General features: G+C 46.1%; 1 protein-coding gene and 1 long non-coding RNA gene across 5 annotated transcripts; both read left to right on the forward strand.

Moving 5' to 3' along the window:
* The first annotated feature begins 312 nt into the window (after nt 1-312).
* Nucleotides 313-3234, forward strand: LOC125535915. The gene is made up of 3 exons (XM_048698983.1): nt 313-545; nt 2468-2523; nt 2721-3234. The coding sequence occupies exon 3, from the start codon at nt 2746-2748 to the stop codon at nt 3112-3114; it is 369 nt and encodes a 122-aa protein (XP_048554940.1). The 5' UTR covers nt 313-545; nt 2468-2523; nt 2721-2745; the 3' UTR covers nt 3115-3234.
* A 2684-nt stretch (nt 3235-5918) lies between these two features.
* LOC125535916 lies at nt 5919-9504 on the forward strand. Of its 4 annotated transcripts, none has more exons than XR_007294858.1 (6): nt 5919-6384; nt 6469-6685; nt 7200-7323; nt 7700-7843; nt 8382-8466; nt 9271-9504. It is a non-coding gene; the product is annotated as an uncharacterized LOC125535916 (long non-coding RNA). The 4 variants fall into 4 exon arrangements; XR_007294857.1 differs by having other exon boundaries at nt 5922-6384; nt 6474-6685; nt 7200-7292; XR_007294856.1 differs by having other exon boundaries at nt 5923-6384; nt 7200-7292.
* The last annotated feature ends 3371 nt before the right edge of the window (nt 9505-12875 follow it).

Raw genomic sequence — 12875 nt, forward strand, 5'->3', positions numbered from 1 at the left:
GCGCGATTTAAAAATGGGCGTTACTGCTAATTAGTAGCAGCGAGTGGTATAAAAACCGCGCTACTACTAAGTTGATAGTAGTAGCGAGGGGTATAAACCCGTGCTACTACTAAATGGTCTCCAACAATGCCCCCAGGATAGGCCATAGTAGTAGCGAGGGGTATAAAACCAGCGCTATTACTAAGTAAGTAGTAGTAGAGACTCCCACGCTACTACTGAGCGTGTCCACCCTGGCCCGATCCACACTCCAAACCCCCGATCCACCCCACCCCACCAACCGTCGTCCCACTCCACCCACCCCCGTCTAAAAAAATCCAATTCCGATCCAGATCCCCACCACCTTCACCTCCGATCCAGATCCCCTCCTCCTCCTCCCGCGGCCGCACGGCGCGCCAGTTGCCCTTCTTCCGCGACCTGGCCTCCCCCGTCCCGTCCCACCGCGGCGGCCCCCACTTCGCCTCTCCCGCGGCCGCCCTGCCCTCCGCACGCCGCCGTCGTCGCGGCGTCGCTCCCCACCCGCCCGGCCGCACCCACCTCCGGAGCAGGTGAGGATCCTCCCCGTCGTGGTTTCTGCTCGCCGTCGCCGGCCGTGGTCTCCGCGCGCTCGCTGCTTGCTCTTCCCCGAGCCCCCGCCGACCCTGATTTCTGAGCAGTTCCTCGCACGCACGCGGCGCTGGCGGGGGTTCGATCCGTGCGTGGCTCGAGTGAAATCCATGGGCGAGATTGGAGGACGTACGGGGGTTCGATTTGTGCGTGGCTCGGGTGAAATCGGTGAGCGAGCTTGCAGGTTGGAGCGCGGGGGCTTGATTTGTGCGTGTTTCGGGGTGAAATCCGTGAGCGAGCTTGGAGCACGGCGGTTCGATTTGGTAATCTCTGACGGCGTTCTCTGCAGGTGGCGATGTTTGCTTGTTAGGCTGATGGGTTGCTTGGTGTTTGTCGTTGTAGGCTGCCTGGTGACTATGGGTTTGATCCCCTGGGGCTCGGGAAGCAACCTGAGGACCTGAAGTGGTACGTCCAGGCTGAGCTCGTGCACTGCCGGTTCGCCATGGCATCCTCGGAACTGATGTAAGCTGCTCACTTGACCTCTTTGTTAATTCCTGCAAAATGCCGGCATGTTCTCAGTAACCATAGCACTGAAGCTTGATTTTGCAAAAAAAAAAATAGCTGTAGAGGTGCCTAAATTATGATATAAAGTGATAAACTATGAAAAACAGAGTGAGAAACCAATCATGACTTCTGGATTTTGACAGTGGAAATGGAAGGGCAGTACGATCCCCTCTTGTTAAAAAAAGAAGAGAAACCAAGATATAAGGCAGGAACTATACAATCTCAACGCCAGCAAAATCATATACAACATATCAGCTCCATAAGAGCATCTTAGGATTTCATTTTCCAAGATTGATAGCATTCTTTCCATATTGAAGCATCCTTGCTTACAGAAATCAAACATGAAATCGATGTCTTTAATGCTCCGCTGTGCTTCTATCGTATCACATGGTCTAATTGGTGTGTTTCTGTGTAGTTGATCCGTGTATCAGGACTCGGCAACCTACCAGTATGGTTTGAAGCAGGTGCCACAAAATTTGACTTCGCCAACACCACATCACTCTTCTTTGTCCAGCTTCTCTTGATGGGGTAATTCGACATCCAACTGAAACATTTACTCAGAATTTGTTTAGTAACTCAGAAGTTTTAAATGGTGTAGACTGTAATGACTTGAAACACGGCATGACTGACCTGTTTCTGTCATAAATCTAATCCTTGACAGGTTTGTCGAAACAAAGAGGTACATGGAATCATGGATGCAAACAGTTCTGCATTGTAGAGTATAGGCAGTCACATGATCCAGAAGCATGTATACATGTCATGGACCACGGAGCCCAGCCATGGATGAGCAGCAGCAGTTCAAAGTTAATGTCAAGGTTCTTCTAGTTTGAATCTACATACATACATGCTTTACTGAATTTTTGCTGCTTGGTCAGACTCTAGTGTTGAATAAGATGGACACTGGCTGCATTGTTTGCTAATTAATTATTTTGCTTGCTCCCACAAAAATTCACTATAATTTAGTTTGCTGATTGGTCTAGTTGGATTTCTCAAGATGTTAGCAAAGCGCGCCACACTACTGCTATCTGTCAACTGAATGAAGCTGCAAAATTTGGAGTTGCTGCTGCTTCTTGTGTTCATTTCCTTGCTGTCGAATTCGTACCTGACTAGTCTAGTTAGTACTATTGCAGCAGGTTGATTGACGGAAAACTCTTGCCCCTGCTTAACATATCTAAAATCTAGTCAAATTCATCAACAACATATTTTTTACAACAACAATGCATTCAATAATCTGACCTATCTATATGCACACTTTGAGGAAGAAACAGGAGATATATGTGCTTCTATTGCTTCTAAATTATATACATGTATTTTTAGTTATTCAACATGCTTCAAGCTTTTTCTGTTCGATTTGGTGCAGGAGGATGCCCGAGCTGACCAGGAGGACACCCTTCTGCACCTCGGCCACCACACAAGGTCGTCCTTCTATTTTTTTTTTCGCTGTTTGTTCATGTCCTACTTGTGTTTCAGTTCCATTGGCTCCTACTGCAAACAGGTCTATAACAGGTGCTTGTGTTCTGCATAGTAGCAGATCTGTTTATGTGAGCTACAATGGCCTACTTCTTCCTAATAATATGAACACTCTCATCTTGCCATTTTCCCCTCTCCTGCAGGTTAACACCTGGAGAGGCTCGAGCTATGAGCAACGAGCTGTTGCTGCTGCCGCTGGATGCTCCAGTGGCGAAACCTCCGTCGATTCCCTCCACGGCCACTACCACTACCCTAGCTACCGCCGCCGACGGAACCACCACCATATCCTCGCTCGGCCAAGACCAGCTCCTTGAGATCTTCCTCCTCCTGCCGAGCCTGCCGGCCCTCGTCCGCGCCACGCTCACTTGCCGCTTGTGGCTCGGTGCTGTCTGCTCCTTCCGCAACCTCTTCCGTGCCCTCCACCCGGCGCCCCTCATCGGGATCTTCCTCGATGTCGACAAAGGCAATGTCCGCTTGTTCGCCCCCTTCAGCCACTCAGATCCCGGCGTCAATAAGGACATTACATTGGCAGATTAGCGCAATTTTTCCTTTTCATTTTTCTTATTATTGGAGTGAGGATGTTAGAATGAGGAATTGTATGATAGTAGATACGGCAACAGTGTAATAGTATAATCAGGAATAACGACATTTCCATCACTATTGTGTTTTCTTGAACTGTATGCATAAAATGGAATTTGTTGATTTTATTTTTTTATTCCTAATTCGTTAGCAGTGGCGTGGGGACAAATGTGCACGCTACTGGTATTTAGGATACTAGTAGCGTTGGTATTATAGACGCGCTACTACTATTTCATTAGTAGTAGCGTGGGTTCATAATAGTAGTAGCGTGGGTGGAAACGCGTTACTACTAATTTTGTTAGTAGTAGCGCGGGTTGAACCCATGCTACTACTAACTATTAGCTGTAGCGCCATACTAGTAGCGCGGGTCCGCGCTGCTAGTAGCCTTTTTCCTAGTAGTGCAAGCTTCTCCATTTTTGCAAAAAGATGCCCGCACATGTTCCTTATTTACAAACAACTCCTTGTCTCTCACAATCAGCCTCATCTTCTCCCCACCACATCTAGGAGTAGAAGGCCGTGGAAAAATCTGGCATGATGGCCGCTGCCGGAGCCGTCCACCCCCAATCTTGGTATTCTGTGCAATTGCACAGGCATCTACGCACGGGAAATTATGTCAAACAGGGTTAGTTGTAAGCAGGCTAGCTCTACAACCATGATGATAGTGACTGCAGACGGTGAGGCTGACTATGGTATGCCGAACACGGCGCCTATACTCAGGTGTCATCTCACTACACCGCACTAGATTTCCCTACTGATGTGTGTTAGGAAAAGTCAATTTTACCAACATATTGTTGGTCGGGAAAACTTCTATCTAACCGTTGGTCGGCAATACTGATGTATTGAGTCCAACTGGCAGTCGGCAATCCTGGAATGTTTCACGTTGGACTATCGGTCGGAAAAGCTCGTATCTTCATCAGACTGTTGGTCGGCGATTAATGCCGACTGACTGTTCATTACCAATTAGGCCGGCCCGTCTTTGCGCGCGCACGGGCCGAAAACTTAGCGCCAGGACTCCTTATTTTTTTATTCGGCCTTCAAAAGGTGCCACGACCAAATCCAAATCCCCCAAACCTAAATGAGCAATTTGATTATATGACACATCTTTCCTGGGAGTTTGATCCAGTGACACACTTTTCATCTGATTTGATTATATGACACACCTTTGATTGATGGATAGATTAAATGACACAAATTGATTTTTTCTCTCCTTTTCCAGGTATTGGCCCGCACAGATTATTTTAGGACGGTTCTGCCCTCTCATGCATCGATTCACTTGCCTGGTTCGATCGAGCCTGCGAAACCACGCAGAGAGGCCAGACGAGGCGACGGACAGGAAGATGAAGCACCGCGCCGCCGCCTCCCCGGCTCCTGGCTTGGTCCCACCGCGCGCCGCCTCTCCCCAGCGCCTACCTCGCCGTGCATCTTGCCCAACGTGCTGCTAATTCCCCTCGGCCTCATGTCCTGCTTCCTCTCCTCCCGTGACGATCCATCGGTTCTGCCGCCGCCGCCTCGCTCATCGAAGATCTCACAGGTGGCATCCCATCCCTCCTCTCTCTCTCATGGTGAAAAAAACTGAAGTTTTTCTTCAATTGTGTATAACATTTGTCGGTTTTTTAATTCGACAAATCGATGCATTCTGTAGGAAACTTTCTATGGAAACAAGGACTCCCACTTCTCCACCAAAAGTTGTTGTGAAGGCCACAAAGAAGATCACACCGAGGAAGAGAAAAACAGTGTATCATACTAGCATGTCATGTTGTGATTTGTCGTGTGTGTGTAGTGATCTTCATGCAAATTGAGGCCACAAGTTCTCGAAGTTGATCCTTTTGGACTGAATTCTTGCCCTGGATGTCTTCTGTGAACTTTTCGTGTGTACTGAGATGAGGACTCACTTTATGCTTTTGAATGCAACTTGTGAGAGATGACTCACCTTTTGCTTTAAATCAATATTCATACCTATCAATTATGGATTGTCAAGTCTATCGGTACATATGCACCTTATTCAGCTGATTTTGTGGATTCACATATATATATATTATTGTGACATATGAAAATGGTACTCCCTCCGTCCCTAATTACTCGTCGTGGTTTTAGTTCAAATTTAAACTAAAACCATGACGAGTAATTTGGAACGGAGGGAGTACAAAAAAAGGAGAGATCATGTCAAGGTAAAATGTCAATTTTCTGAACAAAACTGTACATCAATTCATGCTACAACCATCAAGCAAGGGCTACAGTTATAGTAGTTTGTTGCTGGCCGTATGCTACTTCAGACAACAACAGCGAGCAGCTACAGAAGGCTTCAGCCAACAGCAAAAGCTAGCAGCGAAGACCTACAGAGCTAACGAACAGTTACAAAGCTACTGTAGCAACGATGGCACGCTCTGGCGACGGCGCGGCCGTGCCGGCGACGGGAAGGAGACACAGTGAGGAAGCGGGCGCGCCCAGGAAGAGCCACGGTGAGGTGCAGGCGCCGGTAAGGAGGCATGCATCAGGATCACCTCGTTCCATACGTAGAGCTCTCATATGTACGCGTGCATGCATGGAGCATCTACATGCATGTACTGATCGAGGCTGGCCTCATGTGCGTGTTTCCGTTCGACCACGAAGGCTCGATCGAACCAGGCAAGTGAATCGACGAGGGCAAAACCGTCCTCAAACAAATTATGTTCGGGCCAATACCTGAAAAAGAGAGAAAAACTCAATTTGTGTCATTTAATCTAGCTATCAATCAAAGGTGGGTCATATAATCAAACCAAAAGAAAAGTGTGTCACTAGATCAAACTCCCAGGAAAGGTGTGTCATATTATCAAATTGCTCAACCTAAATCCTCTCACACACTCCCTCTGCCGCCGCCCGCTAGCTAGCAGCCCACACGCCGCCGACCACCCGCCGTCTCCAGCACGCCGTCACCTTTCTCCTTCATCCTCCTGCACCCCCACTGCTTAGGCCCCGAACACTTCTAACCCTAGCTTGTGCGCTGTAGTTCGGGGAGAGGCCAAGGCGCGGTGGTGGACGCCGCCATCCCTCTCAGATCCGGGGCTGAGAGAGGGAGGGAAGGAGAGGTGGGTCACCTTCGAGAGAGAGCACTCGCACCCTCGCTCGTCAGTCGTCACCCAGGGGCCGCCACCATCGCCGCCACGCCATGGGCTTCCTCCGATCTGCGCTCGCCGATTCGTTTGAAGAAGGATCTGGCCGTTGACTGCTGGTGCTTCCCTTCCCCGGGCAGTGAGTGTTCTTTTCACTCTCCTCTCCCTCTCCACCCATCCCCAATCGGTGCCGCTGTTGATTTATTTGATTTTCCCTTTTTAGTTCAGATCAGCCATGACATGGGATAGTACTTCTATCCAGCAAACAGAGTTTTGGATGTGAGCTCCAGCTCAAGCAGAGCATCAAAAACAGGGGCTCTATCTGCTAATGGGTAGCCGGAAATGCAGTCTAAGAGATACATCTCGTGTGATTTCTGGATATGAGAACTTGAGAAGAACAAGCTTGATGCTATTATTGGAAAAAATAATCTATTCTACAGGTATTCCTTTCAGTAGTGTTGCCAGAAACCTTAATTAGCTACTGTTTTTTATGAACTGGTTGTGATTGATTTGAGAACTTTAGAGCTTGTGAGTTGTAATTTGTGATGTTTGAACCCTTGCCAGACTATCAAATTATGATATGTCTGCCTGAAGGTCAATACAAGGGTAATCATCATATGAAAATTCATTACTTTATATATATAGAAAAATGTATCCACATATCTGTGCTTTGAGATGAGGGACAACCCCGAGAACTAGCTTCAGGTTCCGCAAAAAGTCCAAATAATCATACTAATGTTTCAGACTTTTATTTAAGCATTGTAGAATTCTGGCAAACATAGGACTATATTAAACTTAGTTCAGTTTTTTCTGGAATGAAGATAAAGTACATATCTAGCAGTTTGTATTTATACAGTCATGCTTCTATAGATTTTACAGTTTTATTTTCTCTTTAAATTTGCTTCAGTTGTTCTGTAACTTCCAGAATAGTTCATGTATCCCATATTTTTCCAGGATTCTTCTTTGCATCCCATACACATAGACGGAGTGGGAGGCTGCCGCAGCGGTGCTGGACTTGGAGCCCAAGCCATCCGCTGCCGCCAACAGGTTGCACGTATTCGCGGAAATCACCAAAATTGTGATGTCTGTATAGAAAATCAGTGTTTTCTTGGTTCATATCGTATCTGAAACTTGGAATGTTGATTGTTAGGCACAACTTAACTTTCACAGTAGCCTACATATTCTTCTGCTCACAAACAGGGCAAAACATGCACCATAGAATGCTGGGAGAACATTGATTTATTTTGCTCTTCGTACTTTTATTAGATAAGCCACATTGCAAGGAGAATATGGATTTATGTTGCTCTTCCTACTATTATTAGATAGGCCACATTCTTTTTGTATCATTCATGCCTTTGTTGCTAACAGTATGGTTATGTAAATTCAACATTGATGTTTAATGTTATTACATGATTTACACAAAGCTGGTTTTCATATTACATGAGATGTTGCAGGTGTTGACAGTATGATGCCTTCAGAATTGGCTCTCAGAACTTTCAACCAAGATTAGAGCTAGCATACAGTTTGCAGTTTATAGTCGTACTCATACTCAATGAGTCCCTACCTCGGCTTCTAGGCAAGATATTCTTTAATTTTAGGTAAGCTCTAATTTGTAAAGCATTATTGCAGCTTTTAGAAACTCTGAATCTCAGATTTATTGAGATATCGAAATCCCAGTTTGAGATTCATCGAGATAAGGAGATCTTATTCGACCATGTAATTTAAATATTATTCCAATGAGTATTGTTGATTGTCGTTTTTAACAATATTACTCAACTTATGGTCACTTCCCTATGTTTAGTTCAGCGCCATTCTTTTCTCTTATTCGTTTTGGTAAAAAGAAATCTCTCACTATCAAATGTATTATGTAATCCTTTTTTGCTCAGCAGCAGTAAATTTCATAGAGGTGATGTAATATATAATGTCATTATTGTTGTAGAAGTTGCAGAAGTGTAATGCTGACTCTACACGAATGATTATTATCCCTACATGCATAACATATTATAAAGAGATCTTCCTATGTGCCCCTTTTGTAAGGATGCATGCTGACATGTGCACATCGTTTCGAGCTTGTTTTGGTGCATCTTTTATCCTGCTTCAGCTGGTTAGCCTGAATCCTCTTTTCTCCTGTTTCAGTTGATTAGCAACCAGTATTGTTCAGGAATTTTGAGTGGCACACATCCTGGTCTGGCGAGCCGATGACCGGACATCATTTGTCAAGGTTTGTGCACATTGAAAACTCTTGCTGTGGATATGAATGGTGTTCATCGCAAACTGATGTAGCTTCTTAATATGAGTACTATATTAGATTGATCCTTTTGAATTAAGTTGATGTAAAATTATTTCTTCAACCCGTGCTCTCTCAGCCTCTTCTCTCTTTTTTCATTGTAACTTATATATACATAGGGAGCTGACCTTCATGCACCACTCAGGCACCACATCTAGCCACTAACATCACGTCTAGGCACTAGCTCACTCCCACTCACACAACTAACTCCATGCACTTAGTAATCCCTACATGCATGCATGTCCACTTGCGCAGCTCCACTCAACGGCCACACACCTGGTCAGTGGCCATGTAGATAAAAAACTAACTAACTTGCCTATTCTCCTCTAGATATTCCAGTCGTCAAACGCCTTGCCGCTTCACATGGCATGCTGCATCACACAGCACCGCGGCCTCACGCCGCCATCGGCATCTCACCATGCTCGCCGCATTGCATGGCAGCCTGGTACCTCGCCTCCTCCATGCACTTGATTTAAGCTTCGACGACTAGACACTCCTTTACCATCTATGTTACATGCCTAACGAAAGCAAACTAAGTATGCGGATACAAAATATAAAGATTAGTGCGAACAATCTCAACCGAGGTTCAACGTTAGTGTTAACACATGATTATTGAATTCTCTGTATTTATTACTATTTGTATTTTTGAGAATGCGATGATCCTGTATGTTGTTATTTTGGCACTGTGGTATAGTTTCTAATAGTGTATTATAATTGAGAATTGATTAACTTTTGCAGGAAGCAAAAAGGACTACACTCACAAGGAACCATGAAGCCAACGATCCACGTCAACTAGATGTTTTAGCTTTCATTTTGTACAACTGATGTCTCATACTTGCATCTTTTGGTTGTCCTTTTGTAAACCTGATGTATGGTTTCTTGGTGGTTTTGTTTAGAACAGGTTGAAGTGTATGTATGTGCCAATTAGTTAATGGAATAAAAAAATGTTTGGTGCTCCCCATTTTAGCTTGACGTATGGTGTTTGGGTGATTATGCTTAGAACACATGAACTATATGTACGTGACAATCAGTACCATATGTTAATTAAAGTTGTGGTTGGCTAAACAAAATGTTGATGAACTATTGTTCGGCAAAAGAAAACCGCATCTGATTGTTGGTCGGCAAAACAAACGCCGTCTGATTGTCGGTTGGGAAAGCCTAATGCTAGGCCCAAGAGAATGTTGGTTGGGAAAGAATACCCTGTCCAACAAACGGTCGGGAAAGGCCCGTTGCTGCCCTAACAGACTATTGGTCGGGAAAGGCCCATGGTAGGCCCAACAGGCTGTCTGTCGGGAAAGATATATCATAGCCATCAAGCAGTCGGCCGGGAAAACTATGTCGGTTGGGAAAGGGTTTTCCCGTCTGGACTTTCCCCAACAGACAAGGTTGGTCGGCAACAATTTTTCCCGACCGACTGTCTGTTGGAAGAAGTTGTATTCCCCACCAACCTGGGTGTTGGGGATGTAGTGATGTGGTGTAGTGTCTCCGGCGCAGGGTCTTGTCACTTCACTGTGAGGAGAAGCACGTAATAATTTACCAACGGATAGTACAGTGCTAGTACTCCTACTACTACTCCTACATTGGTAGTACTACTACTAGTACTAGTAGCACCACCGTCTGGATTTAGGAGTACTACCACGTCCATCTGGATTTTAGTATTTGACTAGCAATATCTAGTAATGCATGTCACCAAAAATGTACTAATCCCTCTGTAAATAAATACATGGTGTTTTATTCCTATCGGCGAGAGAACTTAATGTTTTTTTGCTACTCCTAACTAGAGTACTAATAGGATTACATGCAATGAACTAAACACTGCATGTCATGTTTGGTAGTCTCAAGTCATTGAAAGCATGCACGACCCACATCTCTCATTGGTTGATATGTCATGAAATAAGAAACAAGGAGGGAGTTAATGCATCGTGCCTAAGTATTTTGGGATTATTTGGTTTTCGTAAGGTGACTTACACAACATTATTGTTTACATGCATTAACATTTTATTAGTTAAATCAAAGGTCAAAACTTGGCGCAAAATGCAAAGGGGACCAATAAACCAGTAAACATCAAACTTCTCTCATTTGGCCCCAACTAGAGGTCCGGTGAGATGACTATACTGCACTGGCACGGAGGGGGACGCAGCTTCATTGACTTACGACAACTGCCTTTGGGTGAATGACACGTGGCCCCAGGGGGTGGCTGGCCCACCTATCATACAGCCAAAGGCAGGTGCAGTAGAGGGCCGAGGAGTAGTATGAAATCCTACGCACCTACGCACGCTAACCTAGGGATGAGTGATCACTCAAATCGCAAGATCAGTTGACTAGAAGCTACGCTAGACCCATGGAGGTAGTGAGCGCGAGCATCAGCCGGCTGTGCCAGATGGTCCACGACACCGGCCGGCGGCCCGGCACCGAGGAACGTCTCCAGGTAGTATTGCTTGAGGCCGCCAGGGCGAGGGGCCGCTTGGACGACAACTTCGTCTCCTTGTTCGACGAGGTCCTCGTCGGTTTCCTCGACAAGTTCACCGTCGTCAAGAAGTTTGCGGACGACTTTGATGTAAGCCTCTAGCCGACACGCCCAAGCTCTGCGATGCCCGCCACCCTCAACGGACACTATGGTAACAACCTCTTCGACGCACTGGTGGCCCTGCGACTGCCCGCCGTCGCGCCGGAGAATGTCCACCTCGAGGTCGCGCTCGCCGCGCAGCGCCTGGCGCAGCAAGACACCATCGACATAATCACCCACGTCTACGCGCAAATCGTCCACAAGGACTACTACATGCAAGAGGAGGACGATAGGACGCTGGCCTTCTTGGAGCGCAGGGCAACCTTGGACGGCACTGTTCAGAAGCACGTTGAGCTCGCCGCCAACGCTGCTGCTCCTCACACGTCGGTTGGTGACCCGGCGCACTAGGGCGTGAGGATGTCGTTGAACGTTGATGGATCCGTATGTATTTTTATCTTTCGTCAAATCCATGTAGTAGTATATGATACTACAGTAATTATCTTACCTTCCGCATCAACTTCATAATTTTCGTACGTACTCCGTGCATGAACAGCGCTAGAACTAAACTCCTCATTACTCTAGGCAAAATCGTTATTTTCTATCTATCGGTCGCGCCATGGAGCAGAACCAAATTTTACAAGTTACGAGTTCAAAAGGAAAAGCCTGCCGTGTTCGCGTCGCACCCCCACACGGTTGGTCCGGCACGCCGCTCAAGCGGGAATGCGTGCGGTGTTGCATTTTCACTTACAAGTGGGACCGCAGTTGAGCAAACCGACTATCGGCAAACCCCCACCCCGCCCACCGCGCGATGGCTGGAAAACAAGAGGGAGAAGAGATGGCTGTAGCACGGACTCCAAGAAAATTGGTGTCGGATGGGACTCGTGTGGGTGGTGTGTGCCGTACTGCTATATGTGAATGCTAGTTATGGCCCATGCCACCCCACTATATCGAGCCTATATCGAGGTACGTAGAAGAAATTTCCTGCAGTCCGTGCTCAGCCCTCCTCTATCTCTTTTCTCAGCCAGCCAGCGGACGCGCGGAGCCCATCGTCTGTTTGCTCACATGCGGCCCCACATGTCGGTGAAAACGCAAGAGGACCCACTGAACCTGCACATCTTTCACCTCGACGTGCTGGTGATGAAAAAAAATCCAATAAAGATCTTCGGTGGCCGCTTTTGGAGTTACTCAAGAGTAGTAAGATTCTATTTACAGTTTAACCCAAGATGCACATCTCGTGGCTTCAACTAGCACTCTATTTTCTTTCATGACATGACCTGGATGCTGGATGTCCCACGTGTCGGCAAAAGGAGGAAGAACCCAACCAAATCTTTGGTTCTGCTCTCGGATTAGACTAGTTGTGCTAAATTAAAATTTTTATTGTGTACTCCCTCCGTTCCAAAATACTTGACTTCCATTTGTCCAAAAATGGATGTACCTATATACTAAGACATGTCTATGTACATATATATATTTTGACAAATAGAAGGCATGTATTGTGCAACGGAGGTAGTAGAATGGATGCAAGTTTTTGTATTGGGAAGAAGAGTACATCCATGTATTGATAGAGTGCAATTTAGTAGATGTTCTATCACTTTTAGCTACCACAGAGGCTAGAGATGAGATTAGTGCACTTTTTGATACTCCTACTAGAATAGAGGCTAGACATGAGACTAGATGCGAGGAAGCAACGTCTACTTCTTTACACTCGAAGAAGAAAGAAGCACGCAAGATCGAGCCTCCGCAGATCAACAATGAATGCATCGAGAAGGCACTAATCCAACTTACAGGAGTAGTAAAATGTATTCTTGTGGTTCTTGTTTTCTTTGGTCTTGCGTTT

This window comes from Triticum urartu, chromosome 2 (genome assembly GCF_003073215.2).
Source record: "Triticum urartu cultivar G1812 chromosome 2, Tu2.1, whole genome shotgun sequence".
Classification (NCBI taxonomy): domain Eukaryota; kingdom Viridiplantae; phylum Streptophyta; class Magnoliopsida; order Poales; family Poaceae; genus Triticum; species Triticum urartu.